At 45.1% G+C, this 23963-nt stretch overlaps 1 protein-coding gene across 14 annotated transcripts in view; it reads right to left on the reverse strand.

Moving 5' to 3' along the window:
• Positions 1-23963, reverse strand: part of LOC129825980 (myocyte-specific enhancer factor 2C-like) — a 93601-nt gene that overhangs the window by 16612 nt on the left and 53026 nt on the right. For 5 of the 14 annotated variants that reach the window (XM_055886178.1, XM_055886188.1, XM_055886177.1 and 2 more), the window contains exons 3-5: positions 21579-21782; positions 4712-4855; positions 720-897 (exon numbers count right to left, since the gene is read on the reverse strand). In XM_055886178.1, coding sequence (XP_055742153.1) covers positions 720-897; positions 4712-4855; positions 21579-21782 — 526 coding nt within the window. Of the gene's footprint in view, positions 1-719; positions 898-4444; positions 4583-4711; positions 4856-8646; positions 9329-21578; positions 21783-23963 lie in introns of those variants that run through there. The other 9 variants (XM_055886181.1, XM_055886185.1, XM_055886180.1 and 6 more) reach the window with 6 other exon arrangements.

Below are 23963 nucleotides of genomic sequence, written 5' to 3' on the forward strand. Positions count from 1 at the left end.
TTTAACCATCAGCCCTTCTTCTTTTGTGCCAGGGCTGATGTGTGTGTGTGTGTGTGTGTGTGTGTGTGTGTGTGTGTGTGTGTGTGTGTGTGTGTGTGTGTGTGTGTGTGTGTGTGTGTGTGTGTGTGTGTGTGTGTGTGTGTGTGTGTGTGTGTGTGTGTGTGTGTGTGTGTGTGTGTGTGAACCCAAATTCCACAGCTTTCCAACAAACCATAAGTTCTAGTCAAACGGACGCTGCGAGTGGATACTGGACGATAGCGTCCCCAAAAAATGACGCATTTGTATTTTTAAGTCGTGCGAGGTGGAGGAGTAGGAGGAGCGTGAGCGTGTGCAGTTAGTGTGGTGGCGGCAGCGCCAAAACTCATATTTACTTTGTGCCGGCGCGCAGTGCATCCAGGCCTAATGACAGGGTGAGGGTGTGGGCAGCAGGCTACTGCCCAGAGGGACAAAATAGAGCCTTCAGACAACAATAACAAACCGACAGGCCTCATGTGCTTATGTCACCGGCAACTTAAAACCTAAACATTGGGCCTGACATCCCCAGGACAGCGCCTCACAGTAAATGAAGGAGACTGCTGACTTGGTTTGAATGTAATATTGAGTCACCTTCCCTTAAATGAAATATCAGTCATTAGAGCGGACCTTATTTCCTGTGTGCGTTCCCCTGAATGGTTATGGAGGGCTTCTCTTGAAAGAGTTTGTGTTTGTTTGTGTGTTACCTGCACTGGCAGGTCTGTGTGTGACACCGGGGGACATGCTGGTCCTCTGCATGTGCTGTGCCAGGGGCAGCAGGTTGTGGTTGCCTAGGGAACCTCCTGGGTGGCTGTAGATGAGACTGTTCTGGTTGCTAACGGGGATGGACACCGGCATCTCGTAGTTGGAGGGGGGCACACCCTGCTGAGAGAGAGACAAAAGAAACACATGATTTAACACAGTAGAGAGACAAAACAAAAGAACACAACAATTGACTACACAGGCGTAGAGATAACTGTTAAACATTACAGTGGAAGAGAGAAACAAAATAATCCAATGCTAAAGAAATATCACAGCTAGAATGAAACAGTGAGCGAGAGAAAGAAAGCGATAAACGAGAAAGAAAGCACAGTCATACAAAAAAAGGTCAACGACCAGATAGTATCACGACTGAAAGGGACTTTTACTTGTCACCCAGGACTGAGAAAAAAATGTGTTTGTGGAATGTGGACGGTCTCTTCCCACAGTGGCATCTTTAAAGGGTCAACCACCATCTACAATGTCAATATACTTGTCTCTCTATGTCCCCATCGTTGACTCTCTGGGCCTGTTTCACCCTTTGATTAACGTTGTGACATCCTAACATAGCCGACTTCCAGGGAAAAGAACAGTTCATCTCAGACAACCCAGCGACTTTTCACTGTGTGGTCATTGTTTCTCATCCCAACGCACAGATCCTTTTGAAGCAGATATGGAAGCTGATATCGTCTACTACAAATGTACTCGTTCTGAATGAGCTCAATTTTGTGGAGCAAGATGTTGGGAATCTATATACTGTATGATTTTGGTAAATGTATATTATATAAACACCATTCTAAGGTTTTTACTAAAATAGAGGTATGTCTCTGTCATGTCGAGATCAAGTGTTTTTTAAGTGGCAGGTAAGACTAGCAGCATGTGGATGAGGTTGGTTGGTTGGTAGCTAGGCCCCTAGGCCCCAAGCGACAGATTTGTCATGTTTATCGTGTCACTCCACCATAGGGCTTAACCTTGGGAGTGCCCTGGAAGTGGTCGCTCCTGGATGTTAGCTTAAAGAAGTAGAAAATATAGCCCTAATTGTAGCCATGTGTCCCAGAGCGATGGAAGGGCTCATCAGTGAGAACATCAGCCAGAGGAAATTGGATATGAGCTCTACCTCGTCTTCTTTTTACATTTTCTCTCCCCTCTAACTTTTCCCTTTAAGCCACACAAATATACTTTTTGGGGTCCAAAACCCTTGACTTTCACCTCGTCTTCATTGCTGTCTCTGCCTCTCTCTCACCCGTTTTGAGGGATTTTGCTGAAGCCCTTTGCAGACGCGGGTTGTCTGGTTGATTTCTTAAATTGCTCAAAAGGGAGCACCTCCTATTCTATTTCACGTTTAAATACGTTTTTTCCATTCCTCAACCACTTTTGCTTTCTGGATGAATAAGCTTGGGGGCAAGTGTTTGTGTGTGTGTGTGTGTGTGGGTGGGTGGGTGGGTGGGTGGGTGGGTGTGCGTACAGTGGGCCCCCTCTGCAAGCTGTCATTTCAGTGGTGCCATCCTTCCTGTTTTCACTCATCCTCCCCTGCGACCCAGAGGCCCTGTGCTAGGCAGACGTCATGACCACACGCTGAACTGCCACTTGTTGTGTGCAGACACCCTTACTGCCACTGCCCCCCCCCCCCACCCAAACCCTAACCCAACCTCACGCCGACCCCGGCCTCTAACCACAACACCCCTTCCACCCCCTCTACTGTACTCTGCCAGAGGTTACTGTTCCCTTTCGATGATCTACTGTGGAATCATCTCTTTCTCCATGGCTATAATGCTAACCATTCCAATATGGGCGTTTGTATGGAGAGCACTTGGCTTCCATTGAGAGTGGCATTCATTTTGTGGTTGTTTGGGACTGACTAACTGCTAAGACCTTTGATTACTCTGTGCAGTTGAAGTTATGGTCGACACTGGTCCATCTCTACAGTCACAACTAAGTGATCATTGAATGACAGGGAGGTAATATATTGCTACTGATTAGATGTGATTTTACAGTGCTGCACTCCTCGCCCCCCCCCCCCCCCCCCCCCCCAGCCCAAATGTAACATTTTTTTGTTGTTGTTTCAACTAAATATTATTAAGTTACTGGTTCCACCGCCTTTTTAAAAAATTTACTTTTCGGTCAAAGTGTTACCTGAACTTTAAAAAAAAAGGGTTGGCACAAACATGAGAAAACATAGGCACAAAGGATGTCAACTTAAAATGATATGTTTGTTCAAATTGTCTCATGTGTTCAATCAACTAGAAATGTATATTTGGGCATCTTACCTAAAAAAAGGCAAAGTGCTTTTAAAATACAATGTTTTCATCCTATGTATTTGACACACATGATTACATTGTGCATGTCCTCACCTGGGATTTGAACTCACAACCTCTTGGTTCACCGCATTCCTATATTCCTGCTACGCCTCCATGTCTGTGTCAATAACGGATTACACCTGTATTCCTACACTTTGCTCTTCAAAGTAAATCTCAGCTCTGTTAAAAGTACACTCAAGGAAAACTATGTTATTTATCATGGTGTTGAAGGAGTAACATTAAAACAGAATAATATGCCATACAAAAATTTGACAACTATCTAGAAAAAACTAAAATTGCTTAAATAAGTCAAACAAAGCAATGATGAGAGAATAACTGATAATTAACTGATAATTGACACAAACATGGTGGCGTGGCAGGAAGATTGAAATGCCACGAAGAAGTAGTTGTGTGTTCAAATCCCAGGTGCGACGTGAACAATACTTACTGTACAAACGAACATGCACGATGCAATTATGTATGTCCACGTGTGTCAAATAGTGTACGCATGTTGAAAACATTGTATGTTAAAAGCACTGTTTGTGTAACTAGTTTCACAGCCATGTTTTGAGGTAAGATGCCCAAATAATAATTTGTAGTTGAAGGAATGTATGAGACAATTTGAGGCAACACGTCACTTTAAGTTGACAGAATTTCTGCCAAAGTTTTCTCAAGTTGGAGCCAGGTTTGGGCCAACAATTTTTGTTGTTGTTCTGGGAACACTTTGACCAAAAGTTGAGTAAACAAAAATAGTCTGGAACCTGTTACTTAATAATAATGAGTTGAATCAACTAGACTTGTGGGTGGGGTTTTTTACAGTGAGGGAGGGCCTTCATTTCATGTTTTATTCAAATTTATGTAATGAGGGCTACAGTAGGGTGTGAATTTGCATATGTGTTTGTGTGTGTGCGTGCGCACGTGTGCATGTGCCTATGTGCCTGTTGTTTTCGAGCTTTAGCGTCTGTCCCTCTGTTGTTTCGGGTGACTGAGCTGTGTATAGCGTGGGCGCAGGAGAAGAGGAACTGCATGCAAACCACACCGCCCTTGAGAGCCAGGCAAGGGATCATGGGTAAAGGGTTAAAGGTGTGATGTCACAAATGGAGCCAGAGGTTAAAGAGTGTGAGAGGCGAAGCGCGCACTATACTTGAACTAAATCACTAAGGTAATGACGCTTAGGTGAGTTAGCTGCTATGAATACACGTATGTGTAGGGGCTTCAAAGTATGAGGAAGTCTTATCTTGTGTTTTTTTTTTCTCCACACGTGCAGTGCCGTGTCACACAATGCTGGGCTAATAGGGGGTTAATTTGGATGCTTGTTACTCAGCGTCCATCATTTAGCCAGCTGAGACTGCATGCTGTGTAAGTCCAGTACTTACAGGTATCTTATAAGTTTTGATCATATGATCAAACTCCTCGTTTATCTGTTTATATTTCTCCTCAGTGCGCGGGGTGAGGGTGAGAGCAGACTCGAGCTCCGGGCTCTCGCCACCTTTGTTCTCCTTCTTGCTTAATGCCTGCCGGGTCCCACCAAAAACCCCATCAGATGGACAGCAGACGCATGGATGGAAAAAGGGAGAAAGAAAGAAAAGAAAGAGAGAGAGGGGGGTGAGAAGAAAGCTCAGGGAGTGTCAGGCAGTACTTACACACAGTCTCTGTCTGCTGATCATCAGATCAATGTCTTCATTTATTTTCCTGTACTTGTCCTCAGACTCGGGGCTGTGGCCGACCGAGTCGTCTGCGTCGGGGTCAGGGCTGTCACAGCCGTTTAGACCCTTCTTTCTCAACGTCTGCAAACAGAGCAGTCGCACAACACAGTTGAAGGGCAGGGGAACAGGACCCAGGGTAGAGCAGGGGAGAGGACATGTGGATTAGTCCCTTGTTAGAATGGATCCTGAGAATGTACTCAACTGACCAAAGGAATGAATGAGATGTATAAAAAAAAGTGTGTGTGTGTGTCATAGAGGTAAAAGTGGGTACTAACAGGCTAAATGGAATGTGGTCCTTGGTATGGCATAAAGTGCTTTGACAGGATCTATTACCATGTCCATCAATGTGAGATGGGATGGAGTGGGGTGGGGACAGAGCGGTGTCTTTGTCAACAAGTTAACATGTAGCTAAACACTCAGAAGAACATAAATGATTTAATAACATTCACTAACAATACATAGAATCCATACTCCTCTCTCAAATGAGGCGCCATGGGGACAATCAACATTGTAATAACACAGAGGCACGGTCAGTGATGAACATGGAAATAAAACATATTTCTGACATTGGCAGCTGAGGAGGCCGGGACGGGACCGTTATGGCTACAGATGTATGTGTGCGTTGGGTTTGTGTGTGGCAGGTGTGTGGTAGTGTAAGAGTGTGTGTTTGAAAGACTGTGTATGCAGGCAGCAATCTCTCTCTTGGCCACCTGATGGCCACCTGAACCTGTTTCTGTGGCCACAGCACGCCCCCCCCACCCCCCCTTTCTCTCAATGCCACCGAAGGAGGAAAGGGAAGAGAAGAGCTGTCTTTCTATCCCCCGTTAGACCAAGATATACAGTATCTCACTAAGGTGGTAGTGATACAATTATATCTAACACCGTTTCTCTGCAAGTGTTGTTCTTGTGTATCTACAGCACGTGTTTTAACTTGTGTGTGTAGGTATGTAAGCAACAAGGTCTCACAGTCTCACTGCAGATTTAGACCACGTTTCTCCACGTTTCTCCAAACAACAAATGTCAAAGTTGCTCCAAACATCACATTTTGAAAGTTAAGGGTTAAGGTTTTGGATAGGGTTAAAACATCAAGTTTAGGCACTCATTCTGAATGGATAAGGTAAGAGTTAAGGTTTAGGATAGGGTTAAAACTAAAAAGCTATAAAATAGTGTCCACCACTGCGATGGAACACGCAATGTTCTGATCCAGGTTTGGGATAGGGTTAAAACATTCCATTTAGGCACTCATTCCGATTGGTTAAGGTAAGGGTTAAAGTTTGGGATAGGGTTAAAACCTTTTTTTTTTTTTGAAACGAGTGTCCTCTGGGAGAAAAACACACAATGTATTCATATACAGTATAGCATAAATGTATTATATCTGTGTCCGTATTGTCCATGAGTTTCTAGTAGATAGACCATGTGGTTCAAGAAAATAGCCTAATTAATGAACAAAGCATGTAATCAGCAATGGCGTTATTTTCAATTAACTCTGCAACTCTTCCAACTAGTGACTTTCTTCACAACTGCCACCAGTTTGATGCCAAGATATTGACAACAAATACATATTGATAGAGTAAAATAAATACAGTATGTAAAAAAAAATCTAAAAAGGAAATGTCATGCTGAAACACCAATAGTATTCACTAACTTGATGGTTTATATTTCGGATAATGTATAACAGCTTTGTCATTCTATATTTAATTTTAAAACCATCTTATTCAACTATTTCATATATTTTACATGTGACGATGCAGCACAGAGGGCCGGAGATAATTACTGACACCTGTGATCATCTGAAGTACCCAAACGGGCCACTAGATGTCTTGTAATAGATTACATTAAATCCTTGAAAGATACCAAAATGCGGGTAGTTTACTGGTAAAATTCTAAAGTTTCATGTAAAATACCCTCCCTTTGCAACCCTACTCTTGAGCGATCTGCATGTGTTGGTGTGTTTGTTGATGTGTGTGTGTACATACACACACTGCAGTGTTGAGTGCAGAGATGTGTCCCATATTGTGTAGATTAGATTTACAGTGAGTGAAGTAGTGAAATGAAAGGTGTAGCAACTGATAGTTCGAGCTTCCATCAAAGACCCACCTCCCCTCCCTCCCTCCCTCCCTTCCCCTCTCTCTCTCCTCCACAGAGGCCGGCTACAATAAAAGGAGATTAGTCTACAGGAGGAGTATCACAGACCCGCTCCTGTCTGCACAGACGACGGCGCTTCACGCTGCTTTCATCTGGGCCTCCCTATCACACCCACCACTGTAATTACATTATCTTTAATGCAGCTTAGATTTGATGGTGATCATATGTGTGTGTGTGTCTCATTGCTAGAGACAAATAGAGAGAGTGAGATAATGGGAGAGAGAGAGATGCTAAAATAAATTAATCTCACCATTTTATTCTCCTCATTTGCGTGACACTCTGCTTGTCGTCGCAAGCAGAGAAGCGCACTACTGTAAATTGATAGAAGTGACTAAGAGTGAGCCGCCTGTTTATAAAACAAATAACACTCCAGTCATCTCTGATGTCAGGAGAATAAAGCTATTTTTAAAGTGTGGTTTTAGTGAACTGAGGGCTTCGTTTGTGAGAACGCTGTTTGATGCCGGAGGCGTCTCGTGGTGAGGTAGCGTGTCAAGATTCACTAGCCTCTCTGTCCCTCTCTCTGTGTCTCTCTCTGTCTCTCTCTCTCTCTCTCTCTCTCTCTTTTTTAAATATTTGGATACTCTGCTCTGGTCTTTAGTGTAGTTGTGTAGTACAGTATCAAACTGTACTACATCCTTGAGACCCATATGGCGTGACTGATATGGGGCAGTGGGCCTGTCTGGGGGTGTTGATGAGGTAGTGGGATGGAGGGTGGGAGTGTTATATGACTTTGAGGCATGTGGCCCTGGCTTAGCTTTCCACCGGGGCTCAGCAGTTTAAGGGTGCCATGCAAGGTCGCTATGCCACTCATCCCAGACATGTCCACCTGTCAGGGACATCACACCTGTTGCCAAGTGCTGCCATCGAGCCAATCAAAGGCAATGCAGCCATGACATGGCCATAGAAGGCCTTCTCTCTCTCTCTCTCTCTCTCTCTACTCTACTCTACTCTACTCTACTCTACTCTACACCTCTCTCTCTCTCTCTCTACTCTACACCTCTCTCTCTCTCTCTCTCTCTCTCTCTTACTCTACTCTTACTCTACTCTTACTCTACTCTCACTCTACTCTTACTCTACTCTTACTCTACTCTTACTCTACTCTTACTCTACTCTTACTCTACTCTTTCTCTACTCTTTCTCTACTCTTTCTCTACTCTTTCTCTACTCTTACTCTACTCTTACTCTACTCTTACTCTACTCTTACTCTACTCTTTCTCTACTCTTTCTCTACTCACTCACTCACTCACTCACTCACTCACTCACTCACTCACTCACTCACTCACTCACACTCCACTCCACTCCCTGCTTCCCTCTGTCGTTGTGCCCCATTGACCTCTCCTTAGTTCCCTGCCTCTCTTACCCAGTCTACTCCGTCATCCACTGCTGCTCCATTCGTGGCCTGCTGTTTTAGATTCACTGACATCATTTCAAAAGCGAGGAAATCAGTGGCCAGTGTTTCAAAACGATAAATAAAAGTAAAAATATACATTTTCCCGCTAATGTAGTCATAGTCGATATAGAAAGAAAGATAAATACACCATGTCAAGAAATGGCAGGAAAATAAAGAACTGTTCAGGGGATATGTAGATAATGCAAACATAGTGATAAAACACCTCACTCACGTCAAATGCTCAAATTTACGCTGTTTTATTCCCACATATTTTCACTTACATCAAAAGTTTCCAGTCTGTCTATCTAAAAAATAATAATTGTGAGGGAAAAAATACCTCGGTACGAAGATCAAGATGCTGACATCTTAATAGCAGTTGGAGATAAAAGCTCCGTGATCCACAGTCCAAAGCTATATTGATGATAGCAAAGCGGAAAATAGGCTACCCTGGACACACTTTGAAGTGAGAGAGAGAGAGATGAGAAAAAGAGGAAGCAAGACAGGAGGAAAAGAGGGATTGAAAGAGAGAGAGAGAGTGATGGAGAAAGAAAGCAAGAACGCGAGAGAGGAAAGACTGCTCGGCTGCTTGGCTGTGTGTCTCTGTCCCCGTCTCTCCCTTTTTGGAGGCTCCTAATTAAACTCCTTCCTCGTGATGTTCCCTCCTGGCTCGGCCTGTCAGGGGGCCTGTGTGCAAAAGGAGGAGTGTACACACTGTGTCCTACATACCATACCCTTTTCATCTGTACCCTTCAAATCCACACCCCACCTCACACCTCACACCCTAAGCTGAGAATATAGGCTTTTTGAAGGTGCATTACAAAACCATGAATGCAATGCACACTTATGTCATGCATAATAATATTTCTTGGAACGTGCTACTTTGTAATCAGGGTGATTTTGGGTGGGTATTTCAAGGGGTATACCACAGGTTATTTTGGTTTCTAGTTTATGCAGCGTGAGGGACAGCTGACGCTAGAGCCCATGCCATACCAGGGTTCGCTGTTGGAAACTCTGCCACCCTGACCATCTCTCTCTCTCTCTCTCTCTCTCTCTCTCTCTCTCTCTCTCTCTCTCTCTCTCTCTCTCTCTCTCTCTCTCTCTCTCTCTCTCTCTCTCTCTCTCTCTCTCTCTCTCTCTCTCTCTCTCTCTCTCTCTCGTTTGCTTGTTGGAGACAACCCTTGCCCTGGTGGGGGCTTTGGCTCGTATTTTAGGAGTGTTCAACTGGTGATCATTCCAGTGGCCTCATCCCTGGGTAATCTTGGCAGTGGGGTATGACGGCTAAGGCGTACATTCAATATTGTGTTTATGACCAATGGTGACAGATGGGCGGTTGATGTTTCGCAAGGTCCTCAAGACCAACAAGATTAACTGTGGTAAATTCAAATGATTAGACATGATTTGGAAAGCCACACACCTGTCTATATAAGGTCCCACAGTTGACAGTGCATGTCAGAGTAAAATCCAAGCCATGAGGACTCTGACCATGAGAAACAATATTTTTTGGGGTCTGATGAAACCAAGATTGAACTCTTTGGCCTGAATGCCAAGCGTCAGGTCTCGAGGAAACCTGTCACCATCCCTACGGTGAAGCATGGCGGTGGCAACATCATGCTGTGGGGATATTTTTCAGCTGCAGGGACTGGGAGACTAGTCAGGATCGAGGGAAAGATGAACGGAGCAGTATAGAGATCCTTGATAAAAACCTGCCCCAGAGTGCTCAGGACCGCAGACTGTCTGAATCCTTCTTGTACTTGTGTGGTCAAATTCAGCACTTGCTGAACAAGCACAAACAAGCACATTAAAGGGTTTCAAATAACAAGGTAACTTATGGTTAATCATGTTTGGTGTGTGGAAGAAAGGGAAAATCATGAGGGATTGTTATGTGAGATAAACAACTTCTTACTGGTCACGTTTCTGACTGAGCCTAGATAGTGTCATTGTCTGGGTCCAATATGGCGCGCACGCACGCACGCACGCACGCACGCACGCACGCACGCACGCACGCACGCACGCACGCACGCACGCACGCACGCACGCACGCACGCACACACACACACACACACACACACACACACACACACACACACACACACACACACACACACACACACACACACACACACACACACACACACACACACACACACACACACACACACACACCCCATACCAGTGTGTGGCAACCTCTCATCCATGTGTGCGAAAGTGTGTGGGGTGAGGCCACAGGGCGGAGAGCAGAGCTCCCTCACCATTACAAAGTACCATGCTCAATTTCACCCGAGCAGATTGGTGAGAGCAGCCCATTGTGAATGACTAGGAGCTATGGGGAGAAACAATGTCCCTTCCCATCACAGCTAACAAGATAGCAGGGGCCATGAGAAGGGCCCACTGTGGATTCATGCCCCATCGTCATGTTACTGCACTCTAAGCACATTCACAGATGCCTTGTTGGTGGCAGCCAGCGGTGGGATACAGCAATAGAGTGCTCGGACTTCTAGCTCCCCCTCTCTCTATTTCTCTCTCTCTCAGCCACTTGTGCAAGTGGGGGAACATCAGAGAGATCAGCCTGGCTTAGCTTATTGGAAGCAGATGGCAGACCAAAGACAGGAAGGCCACAGTTTCATGAAGCGTGGTCTGAACATGCCAGTACCATGTAGAGAGAGGGGATATGCCTAGAGATAGGTGGTGTGTGTGTGTGTGTGTGTGTGTGTGTGTGTGTGTGTGTGTGTGTGTGTGTGTGTGTGTGTGTGTGTGTCTGTCTGTCTGTCTGTCTGTCTGTCTGTCTGTCTGTCTGTCTGTCTGTCTGTCTGTCTGTCTGTCTGTCTGTCTGTCTGTGTCTGTGTCTGTGTCTGTGTCTGTGTCTGTGTCTGTGTCTGTGTCTGTGTCTGTGCATCTGCGTGTGCATGTGTGGCAATCTATTGCACCCCGAATTCAGAATCCTTTTTGGTTATAATTTGTGAATCCCACTGCAATGGGGTTGAGGCGACGTTTAAAAAATGAATAAATGCATCAATGACTCCTCAGTGATTTGGCTGCTTTGAAGCCCCCTGGTCCTGGTATTCTGGAACACTATAATCAGGAATCAAAGGCTGGCAGTTAGAATCCGTTTGGTAATATCGCTCTCCAAAGCGCGCAATTACAGCTGTCTGGGATCACCCTACTGGAGGATGAGTTAAACGAAAAGCAGAATACGAAATGGACAGAGTGTGTTTTCATGTGTGTGTCCTCTGCGAATTCATTTTCATCCCATTCAAACTGGGAAGGGGACATGGATGTGGTGCTTTTGGTGGAGCGGTCATGGAGTCCAAAGAGAAACAGTAGTGTTTCAGAGACAAGTCTCAGCCACTATACAAGAGGACTGTGCTGTCCATAAAGAAGGAGCACTCATGGCCCAAATCATGTCAATGTCAGACTGTATCAGACTGTTAGCAGAAGCAGCATCTTCAGTCAGGAGGACAGTGTGACCATTCACATTGAATCACTCATAATGAGCCAGCCACTATAAAGGCACAATGCCAGCACAGTGAAGATGGATAAAGAGGACACTTATACCCCAATCTATACTGTCCTCCCCTCCTAGCCCCCAGTGTTTATAAAAAAAACTATGCAAGGGACACCAAGAACATGTATTTGACCAGTAGGAGAATAACTGGACTTACTGTAGCCCCCCCTAGCTACATAAGGGCTGGTCATGAGTGATTGGTTCTGGCTGAAATGAGTAGGTCTACTCCCCGTCGCCTTGATCCCCCCCCCCCGCCGTCCCCTCTGTGGCCCACCAATCTTCAGTTATCGTCTTTTGTCTCTGTGTCGCTTATCGCTTGGTGCCACAACAGGAAAGAGACCCGGAGGCCTGGTGGGGGCCCTGAGTAACAATGACCAGCCGTTTGACCTCTACGCTGTGACCTTGAGTTTCCACACTCACTCCCTGCCTCCCTCCCTCCCTGTCCACAGCCACCATGGGAGGGGCATGGCAGGAAACACCAGCTATAAAAATAGATATTCAATATTCAAAGTTTTCCACAAATAGATTCAAAGAATAAGGCATCGTTTCATCTTAATGACTGGCGTGAAGTGTTTTTTGGGCTGTGTAGTGAAAAAGCATGCGCTTGGCAGCGTGGCCTCAGAAGTGGCCTGCCACTGCACTACTACTCCATACCACAGGGACAAAATATTGGCACATTTCAAAAGGTCTATTTTAAAAAGCCTTTTGTTGTTGTGAGTACCTCAGACTTCCGCTTGTACGGACCTCAGAATGTTTGTGATGATCAAAACGCTAGTTGTAGTTCCTAGTCAGGAGTTCTGCTTTTCTGGACTGGCTGTCTGTCTGTCTGTCTGATGTGGAACAAAATGCTGAGCTAAGGACTGTAATCAGCATGCGCACACTGCCATTTTGTCTTGTGCTTCTCCCAAAAGAGGAATCTAAAAGCAAGCTAGACTTTTATTGTTGTCTTGTGTCTGTCCCCTCACAGTCCCTGCCATTCCATAAGACGTTGTTTAATCTTCTTTTTTTAAAGGTAATTTTGCAGTTTGCGTGAGCAATTGAAGGCAGCTCCGCGCGATCATGGCTCTGTACAGTACCGTGCGCTGCCGTGAACTCATGGCGAGGAGAGGGTTCAGCTTATCTTTAGCATGCAGGCCTCATTATGGTTCCACCAGCAGGTTGCCTTGGCCGTGGGGGTGGGTGACATCTCTCACATTTGTAACTCCTGCTAGGGGTGATTACCTGCCAATTAACTTGTGTGAAAACGACTTGACATTTTCAAGCCCCAATGGAGGTGAAGCTGCCGTTATTTCCCTTCTCAACCCGTGTGACAAATGTCGTGAAGCCTTACTCCCATCATGACTTTAACTACCCCTTGAACATTTGACTACCTGAAACCTGATGAACAAATCATAGAGATTTGTCTACGTGTGACATAATGTGGCAGGTAGCCTAGCGGTTAAAGTGTTGGGCCAGTAACTGAAAGGCTGCTAGTTCAAATCCTTTGAGCTGACTAGGTGAAACACCTGCCAATGTGCCCTTGAACACGGCACTTACTTGCTCTGGATAAGAGTGTCCGCTAAATGACTAAAATGTCTGATGCATAGGAGTGTGTGCGTTACTTTCTGTCTGTACGGGTTGAAACAAGGCTGCTCATGAAGCATTATGAACAACAAGAAAGCTGTGCCTTTCATTTCTCTGAGAGGAGAAGAAAAAGACAGGGAGTCTGAGAGAGAAAGAAAAAAAGCTGTGAATGAAATCCTTTATCCCGAGGATCAAATGTCTATTGGCACCACTGGGTCTCTGACCACCCGGGTCATGTGCATGTGGTCTCTGGAGGCAAGTGTTCACGGTCGTCCCTGTGAGAGAGGGAGACTGAATGAACAACCTGGCGCTTTGCGCGCACACACACACAGCTATTCCATGCCTATTCTTCTCCACTCTCATAGCCAGCCCCGCCAACCAAGCACTATATTTAGCTCCGCCACAATCTATTTTTAGACCACTACCGGTTTTTGAGGCATTTATTGGGGAAAAGAATGACAAAAATAGAGAGGGAGGGAGAAGGGAGAGGAGTGGGGCCTCCCAGTTTGGACATCTGAAACATACACATTTTAACGTGGTACTGCTTGAACTCCGCAGCTGTTTATAATCGCAGGGAAGTGCGAGGAAAACACAGACTGGAGAGGGGGGGAAAAAGAGTGAAAAAAAGATACGCAAATGCTCTTGGGACAGGGGGTTTAGGGAGGGCTGACTGAAAGAGTACAAAGAAATGCCTCAGTTGGTGGAATTCATGACGTGACACCCTGGGAAGATGTTTCACAAGCATGTAATATGTGGCAGATAAAGATGAAATGGCATCCCAGTCTTTGTTTTGACCTATCCCAATGCCGCTAGGTTGCCAATGTCAGAAGGTTCATTGACTTAGGCAGTCTAAGCAGCTTCCGCCCTTTAATCCTCAACTCAGGTTGAAAAACAAGCAGCGTGGCTGATCTATCCACAGCCCCTTGCTGACACACCCTCTGTCTGTCTGTCTGTCTGTCTGTCTGTCTGTCTGTCTGTCTGTCTGTCTGTCTGTCTGTCTGTCTGTCTGTCTGTCTGTCTGTCTGCTTGTTCTGTCTGTCTGTCTGCTTGTTCTGTCCGTCTGTCTGCTTGTTCTGTCTGTCTGTCACAGCACCTCAAACACAAGCCCAACATCAACCTGGACAGCTGTAAGACAGCGTATCATAACTTCCTTATTTCTCCTGGACGTTGATATGTGTAGAAATGGGGGAGGTAAATTAGTGCAGGCATTTAAACTGGAGGAGTTTACAGCAACCGGAGGAGTTGACAGCAGGGCTCTTTGTTAGGCAGAAGAAGCAGTCATTGAGCAGCAATCCACAGAGAAAACTCCTTAAGGCTAATGTTCTCTCTGCTGTTTAGAATCCAAATAAGTACATAGAATAGCACACATGCTCGCAAATATTTTCACAAGAAATAAGGCAAGAGCACACAGGCACTTTGAAAGGGATATCACATGCTCAGAGTCTGTTGACGTGCAAGAACACGATGGAGAAAAAAATGCTTTAATTAAGTCGTAAGGAAAAGTTTGGAGGCAAATTAGACTGAACGCAGATAATTAGTCTCCCTGGTATTTATAAATGTGGGGGGAAAAAAATCACGTTTCTTTGCCAAATGAAATGTTGTGCGAGGCATATAATAAATGTGTGTGGATGTTGGTACATTTCTCTTTTTCTCTCTCACGCTCATGCCCTCCCGCCTCCATTCTCTCCTGCTCTCTTCTCTCCTCCCTCCCTCCGATGGACTGACGCTGGGCTGCAGTCACACCTGTGCTTCTCCTCACACGTCTCGGCACACGGGCGAAACATACGCCGGCGAAACATCGTGAGCGAGCTTTACTGAATCTCATTAGCCAAGCAGGTAGTCATTAACAGAATGACCTTTGGAAATAATTACCAGCCTGCCTCCCTCCCTCCTCTCACCATCCCTCTGCTCCCCCTCTCATTCAGAAGTTCCCGCTAGGTGAGGAGAGAGAGAGTGAGAGAGAGATAAAGGAGAGGGGAGAGGGAGGGAGGGTGGTCAGGCAGGCCCCCGCTGCTGCTCTTTAAGATTAAAGGGTGAAGTGAACTCTCAGATTAGGTTAATCTGGGGTGGAATGGGATTGGCCACTTGCCCTCCTCCTCCCTGGCTGGGGGCTGTGCCACGTGCCTATGTGGCGCCCCATGTGAGTCCGTGGCCACTGCTTCGGAGCGTGGGGCACCAAACTAGGCTGAGGTTATGACCATCATCACGGCCACACCTCCTACCATCTCCTATCAAGCCAACCCCCACCCTCCCCTCTAGGCTGGTACTCAATCTATACCCTCCAGCGCCATCTGAAACGTGTGCTCTTTGTTTCACAGAGGAAAAACAAACATGTTGTGGAATGAGGATTTGGCACAGGTTGCACAGAGAGTGTGTCGTTGGACTGGGGCTGTTCGATTGCACTGAGCGCCAGCCACATTTGGCTTGGCACTGTTACCCACTAGAAGTAAAAGGTCTTTCATGTGCACTGGCAATTAAGAATCCCCGTATCCATGTCATAAATCTCCAATGAGAACTCAGAGAAGACTCTTGGTGAGGAGGTATAAAAAGGAAAGGATAGATCCATTCTCCTGTCATTTCCCAACACGGCTTCCCATTTTTCCACTAATGCTGCTCACATGTCCAGGAAACCGCCCTGGCAGCTGGAGAGTATAGGAAATCTATCTGTGTGTTGGAGCTTTTCATCTGGAGCCAGCGGCAAACTGCACTATAGACCTGCCAGGAGAATACTCAGAGGGCTGTTCGGACAACAACACAACCAGATAGCCTAGCTGTGTGTACACTACGCATGTTTTTTGTTTAACATTGATTAAATGAATTAATTCCAAAAATTAAATATGAATGTCTTTCACTTTAATTATGTGGACCTTCCCAACTTTTGTCTAGCATCTGATGCTGTCATGTAGGACTATTTAAAGGAGAGATAGTTTAAGAATACTAGAGTCCACCTAAATCCTTCAATGGAGGCAACTAGAAAATACTCAGAAACAGATGGGCCTATCATGTTCCAATTGAACATCCATGTTCCATTGGATTGGATCATTAATCTCTTGTTGCCCTGACTGCTGTGCTCCAATCACAGTAATTGGCAAGGAGCTGGTTTCCTTTTTCCTCAGACAGACAGACAGACAGACAGACAGACAGACAGGCAGGCAGACAGACAGAGGAAACCAGCTTTATCTCTCTCTCACTCTCTCTCTCCTCACCTAGCGGGAACTTCTGAATGAGAGGGGGAGCAGAGGGATGGTGAGAGGAGGGAGGGAGGCAGGCTGGTTCCTTTGGTGGCCATCTTGATTACATTTTCCACAATGCTTGTTCATGACATTACAGTTTGGAAGCGTTTTTCTCTCCCTCCAATTGATGGTGTCAAAATGGTTAAAAACACAGAATGTTGCTGAGAACAACATTGGTATCTTGGTCTCTGTGGTTGTACATATATGTGTGGTAGTGTCATCCTCAGCTGAGACAGTTTCCCCTAAGTGAGTCATCTAGCCATTCACAACCCCCTTCTCTATCTCCCTCTTCTCTTTCTGTCCTTTTCCCTTCCTCCCTCTTCTCTCTCCCTCTTCTGTCTATTTCAATCTTCTCCCTCGTGGATTAGCATCAGGCACATGGACAGATAGAGATCCTTGAGTAGAGCACATGTCCCTTTGCCCTTCCAGTCTCAAAAGTGCCCTTTTCGGTGGTGGTATAATTTCCCCCCAATTTTGGGGGGGGAGGTTGTAAATAATCTCCGCCTTTGTGGGATCAAGGAATCAAGTGAGTCAGCCTTTACCTCGATCTTCAGTAAGGCACTTGTGCATCATAGACATCAAATGACTTAAATTAAAGTTAGGAATGTGTACCGGAGAACGTATCAGTCTCCGCAACCTGACTTCAGGCGAGTAAACTCCCTCTGCTGGAATCAGAGTTTTCACAAGCAATTTGATCAAATAGGTGGCCCGCTGAGGCAAATTGGTTATTAAAAGCACCACAGATGTCCATCTTATCTGTTATGGGACCAGAGGCTGTCATAACCTGCTGGGTTAATGAGGGGTTGGAGTTTTGTTTGAAGAGATTTGACTCTCTTCCAAGTAGTCATCTGGATTCCCACCATTCTCAGATACACAGTTCAAGAAGTATACCAATTTTGCTTTTCTAACCAGGGATAGACATCTATTTCTCAAGCACCTGAAGCACTACTAGTCAGACGTAGAGTCTGTCTGCCTTAGCCCAAGCTACATTTCTCTCTGAAGATAATCTGATCGTTCTTGCGTGAACCAGGGATTAGCTCTATCCTTTACCCCTAGTTTTTTTTTTTAAACAGAGCATGCTTATCTGCAATAGAGTTGCGCAAAAAAGTTAAACAATTTAGGGCCTGATCCAAGTCAGTGATATCTGACACAACCCTCTTTCACACAATCCCAGATCAGACAAGAATTGTATCTCATTGAAATTCCTATACTTTCTTTTTGTAATAATGCGAGGGTGAGATTTAGGTAGCTTTGCATCTCTTATGCAGGCAATTGGGACAATGGTCACTGAACTCATGAGCAAAAATTCCATTGGCTGTTTACTTACAGGAGTATTTGTCAAAATATATCTAATATTGTAGAATTTTCAGGGTGTTCAAAGTTGGGCCGGGTTGGTTCAGTTATCAACTGAGCTAGATTTAGCTCAATGCAGATATCTTTCAGCCTATCAGAAGTTGGGATCAACCAATCCAGATTAAGATCACCCAAAAGTAATAGTTCAGATTTAGCATAGTTAGATAGCAAGTCAGACAATTGGCTAAGGGCACATGTTGAGGCAGAGGGAGGGCGATAAATTCCCACTGGTATAAGTTGGGTATTATTATAATTTATTATATATATTATTTTTTTATAGAGGGTAGATGAGCTTTAATATTGCAGATAGATTGTGGCTTCTATACATTTAATTGTCTGAATCATAATGGCTGGTGAAATGGCAGACGAGGTCCAGATTTTTACATTTTTTATAGTAATGGTAGGCTACAGTTGTAGGATCGTAATTTGAGCCTGTTTGCTACAGCAGGAAAAATATCCTGCTACAAAAGGAAACGTTAATTCTTATATGGATTATAATTCATGGACATTTTCGTAGGGGTTAATACATTTTTCGTGAAGGGAAAATCAAGTCTGAAATTTCTAAGTGGAAATCACCAACTTCAGAAGCTTCTTTAAACCTCAAAATACACTACATGTTCTCCTGCAACAGGGTGATCAAATTAATATCCTACATCTGTACAGTATTTCTTACAATCTTTTATTTTGACTGGAATTGTGTTGGTCATTGTTCATATGTCCAGCATTTATTCCAGTTCAAAGTAGTTTTGCAAAATACTTTACTGAACAGATTGTGCTGCTTTCCCCTCTTCTTGTAATAATTGCTCAATGAGTCTGTGACCGTGGTTGTGGGAATTTTGTTTTGGGGGGGTGGGGCCCTTTTTTTTGTTTAGGCACATGCACCCCAAAAGGTCTGTGCACGGCCCTGATTAGCTCGATAGCAGCTACTGAACAAAGAGTAAAGTTACGGCCAGATGAATGAAGAATAGAAAGTAGAAAAAAACAGCGAGTGAGAGATAGGGCCCTGGAGTCCCTTTTAAACATCCTGTAGCTGGAGAGGCTGTGCAACCCTCTCAGTGCCACTCTCCCAACAACGCTAATTATCAACCAAAGACACAATAATTACATAGAGCTTTATTGCTAATGTAGCAGGCCTGTCTGCCAGCCGCCCACACGCTGCACTGTGCTTCTCTACCACTGCCTCTCCTCCCACTACACCTCCAGGCACAGCAGCCCATCGCAAAACACTGAGATGCTCTGTTTGTGTGTGTTTGTGTTTATATCTGAGGAGTTGCAGATCTATAGTCATATACTAATATCAACTACATCACATGGTAGTCTATTGCTATCTGGTCTTTGGCCTACACCCTCCTGCTCCGACCGGCCCTCCATGTCCTACTGTCCTCCTCTCCCCATGCGCTGCACTTCCTACCCAACAGGAAGTCTCCTTTGTTGCCCCCTTCACACCCACCCACATCCTCCACCTGTGACGTAACTTAGCAGCGGCACACAAGGCTTAGCAGGAGAGATCCACCCCCCCCCCCCCCACCTCCCACGTGAAACGTGCTCACGGGTGCGCTGCGGCCAATCCCTTTAGCACGCCGCGGCTAAGGCTAAGGCCTCTTCAGATCGATTTCTCCCGCTGCGAGTCGGTCTGAGCGAGCGGAACCCATGTCCACCCCGGGATCACAGAAGCCAGCGCCGCAGCGCTCCCCCGCTCGACTCTTCAGCGTGCTCCTCAGACACAGCTGTTTACGCGTTAGCCATCCTCCACTCGGCTAATAGAGAGCTTCAAAGCCCCTGCAGGTCTGGTCACGGGCGCTTGTTGAAACATGTGACGGCTCTCTTCACGGTCTCTGTAGGAGAGACTATTACACCGACTACAGTTGCTGAAGGGCTTATATGCAGAGACTGGATATGTAGGCTATGATATGGATAAGAGGGTCTGCTAGATGAGTAAATGTGAAATGAATAACACGGAGAGGAGGCTTGTTATCTTTCTGCGTGTAGTTGGACATGATTTACATGCCACTGCATGGAAGGGGAACTAGGGTACTTCATAAGGACACAAGGAGGCTTTGGGGGTACTACATACAGTACATTATATGTAAATCCTATATTATAGATGGGCCGTAGCTAGGCCTACTGGATAAAATGTGTTCTTAAAATACATTCCACTGCTTTGAAATGTATCATTGTCCAGTAATGAATAGATAGCAATGCATATGCCCAACGCATTTAACCAACATAAACTAATGCATCTGGTACAGTTGCATTTGCAAAGTAAGAGTAGGTTTGAAATAGTAAGCAGAGCATATCTTAAGGCTACCAACATGATATATAGTACATGCCTTCCTTAAATGCATTCTATGCTAATGAATACGGTCTGGTGTGTCTATGTTTTCATCATTAATGTGGATAATGCTTTGAGTGCACAGTCTTTTGATAGAAGCTACTCTAAATAGGATATATTCCTTTTTTAGTTGACCACTTGAAATGGTAAGTATATGGCCTGTATGCAACATCAACAACAACAATGGAGCATGCATTCATTATTCTGTGTACTCTTTAATACTTTTGAGTGGTCAGTAAACTTCACTAAGAAATAACCCTCTTCTTCTCTTTTATGTCTCCCTAAAACGTAGTGATCCTATACTTCTGTGTCAAGGTTCCCTCTCACATGTTACCTTTGTGTGTCTGTGTGTGCAGCCAGGTATGTGTGTCTGTGTGTGCAGCCAGGTATGTGTGTCTGTGTGTGCAGCCAGGTATGTGTGTCTGTGTGTACAGCCAGGTAATGTGTGTTTGTGTGTTCAGGTGCCTGTGTAGGTTTAAGAGGGAACCTTTGTGTAATCTTAAGTCACTGTGTGTGTGTGTGTGTGTGTGTGTGTGTGTGTGTGTGTGTGTGTGTGTGTGTGTGTGTGTGTGTGTGTGTGTGTGTGTGTGTGTGTGTGTGTGTGTGTGTGTGTGTGTGTGTATGCGTGTGTGCATATGTGTTTGTATGTGTGCCACCAGGGTCAGGCAGATCAGCATGGTGACCATTGTGTAACCAGGGTCACGTTGGTCACGTTGGAGCATGTTGGCCTGTCCCTGTGGGCTGGTGCGCGGCTCACCTGACACAGCCATTTAACGTCCTACTGAGCCAGGCTTACATCATCCATGTCCACTCCACGGCGACCAAGGATAACATGTCCCCTGGAGCACGAGTCACAACAATGCCAAGGGGACACTAACTATGGGCTAAATCTCACAGGGGCTGTAGGGCCTTACCGATGCAAGGGGCCTCACCGATGTCCGATGCCAGGGGCAATAGGGGCCTTACCGATGCCAGGGGCTATAGGGGCCTTACCGATGTCAGGGGCTATAGGGGCCTTACCGATGACAGGGGCTATAGGGGGCTCACCGATGTCCGATGCCAGGGGCTATAGGGGCCTTACAGATACCAGGTGCTATAGGGGCCTGTCTCTATAAGAAAGAGCCCAAGGGATAGTTGTCTGTACACTTTGGATGGATGCCTTACGCGTTTGTAGATATGACCCCAATGGTCATTGAGTATCAATGCGTGTATGTATGTGTGTGAGTGGACGTGTGTGTGTATGTGTGAGTGAACATGTGTAGTGTGTACGGTGTCTGGGGACTCACCTCCACGATATCAGAGTTGGTCCTGCTCTCGTGGGGCTCGTTGTACTCCGTGTACTTGAGCAGCACCTTGTCCATGTCGGTGCTGGCATACTGGAACAGCTTGTTGGTACTGTTGAAGATGATGAGGGCGATCTCACAGTCACACAGCACGCTCAGCTCATACGCCTTCTTCATCAGGCCAAACTTCCTCTTCGTAAATGTCACCTAGGGAGAGAAAGTGAGAGGGAGAAAGAAGAGAGGAGGAGAGAGAGTGAGAGAGGTTACAGGGTGAACGGCTGAGGGTGAATTTAGGAGGAGGCAGGTTTTCAGCACTGGAATGTGTGTTGTGTTTTCCTTGATGGGGGTTGGAATGGGGGGATTTCAGTTCTTGTACAGTACACCTGACCAGACCAGACCCCACTGTGTCAACACCAAACTGGATTTTCCCACATGTGATCCTACATTTTATTATTAACACATTTCATAAATACATCTAATTATTTTGTATTATAGAATAAAACACCATCGTCGACCTCTTTGTTTTCCTTCATAATGTGTGAAGAAAGAGAAATCTGGCGCAATCAGAGCTTTTCCACTCATAAATCATGAAACTGAAGCTGCATGAGAGAATTTCTCAACAGTCTGTGCTGTTCTCCACTGCGACCTCCCACTGAGAGGTTACTGCAACAGTCCATCTACTCTGGCAAGGGGAAGAAAAAAAAGAAGCCGAATAGAATTTTAAGGAACCGAGAGTGATCTGTCTTATAGAGATAATGAGCCAGATCAGTTTATCATCTGTGGGCGACATCAAAGCATACTGCACTTTATTATAGAACATCTGAGTCTTTATATCGACCCTTCATACGATTGGAGCGTATCAACCGCTCGCTCACAAACACACACATGCACACTAACTCCATTGTGCGCTTGCGAGAGTACCGGTAAGACTTCTAATAGTCTTAGAGATGCAACTTTGTATTGGTAAAAATAGCCCAGGGGTTTGCTCGCTGAGTTTTGTTTTATATAGCGCCTGAAGCACCAGGTAGATATAAATGTTGCTACACAGAAACCATGCAGGCAGTCTTCACATATAGGAACCTTTGTGTATGTGTGTGTGTGTGTGTGCGTGCATGTTTGAGGCCCAGTACCTCAGCACATCATCTTGAAACACACACACACATAAAAAGGTACCTTTAGGTTTCCAAATAGAACCATGCAAGTTGTTTAATTCATGTGTCTGTTACCTGGCCCTCCATGATGGGATAACACTTCTCAAATCAAATGAAATATTCAAAATGAAGTATTAGTCATAACCCGAATACAACAGGTGAAGACTTTACCGTGAAATGCTTAATTACGAGCCCTTTCCAAACAATGCAGAGTTAAAAGGTAAGAAAAGGGGGGGGAAACATGAATGATTCATGGGGCCCTAGCCTGGTAGGGTTCCTAAATGTTTAGAAAATTATTTGATTATCATTTTAAAAATGTTAGACAAAAAACAATCTGGGATAAAAATTAAAACGTATAACAATAATCAGATCAGGCATTTTTCTGCGTGATAGCTTGCTGCCTACAGTGGACTCATCGGCTCAGTCAGAGCAGTAATTATTAACATGATGATGATGAGCTACCAGCTACGGCTAGCTAATTAGCTATTATTTAGATATTATTATCACTGTATTCCCCAATATTTGCCTGACATTTGTCAGCTAGCTAGAGTAAAATTAAAACCTCAAATGTAGCCTACCTACCCATACTGTAGATGCCACTACTGCTACTGCTGTAGACAAAAATCCCAACGTGTGTCTACTACATGAAGTTGAAACAGCGGACCTTGGAGGGGAGGCAGTTGTTGTGTAGCAGCAGCAGCATAACTAGACCGTTTTTAAATTGAAAAGTTAGGCACATGATGACTTAGACACACTTAAATACGTATTCTCTTTGATATGTATATTATTAACACGTTTTTTCTTTCAGTAGTAGATTTTTAGTACGGTAACCTTTTGTAGGAGCGAACATTAAACCTAAAATCCCCTTTGTTTACTCACTTCCTAGTGCCAAGAGAGCCCCAGGTAGGCAGGATGTCAGCGGAAAGCTGTCCGACAGACTCGGATGCAGAGGAGAGCAGGGAGGAGGAAGAGGAGTTAAAGAGTAGCAGCAGTGCCAGTGGAGGAAGGACAGAAGAGATTGAACAAGCAAGTAATAAGGGAAAGGAAGAGTATGGACAGTTTCGAAGTGAGGAAGATTAGGTTTTAGATGATCCAGCACTGTGGCCAGAGAAGGCAATCTTCCTGCTCACTTTCTGGGTAAAAGTTTTGCAGTGTATTGAGAATAGAAGCCTAATTCTTCAGTCGGGAAATATTTCTCTGGACACTGAAGCAGCTCACATGCTTCCTGCACTACAGG

The sequence above is a fragment of the Salvelinus fontinalis genome, chromosome 28 (assembly GCF_029448725.1).
Source record: "Salvelinus fontinalis isolate EN_2023a chromosome 28, ASM2944872v1, whole genome shotgun sequence".
Lineage (NCBI taxonomy): Eukaryota > Metazoa > Chordata > Actinopteri > Salmoniformes > Salmonidae > Salvelinus > Salvelinus fontinalis.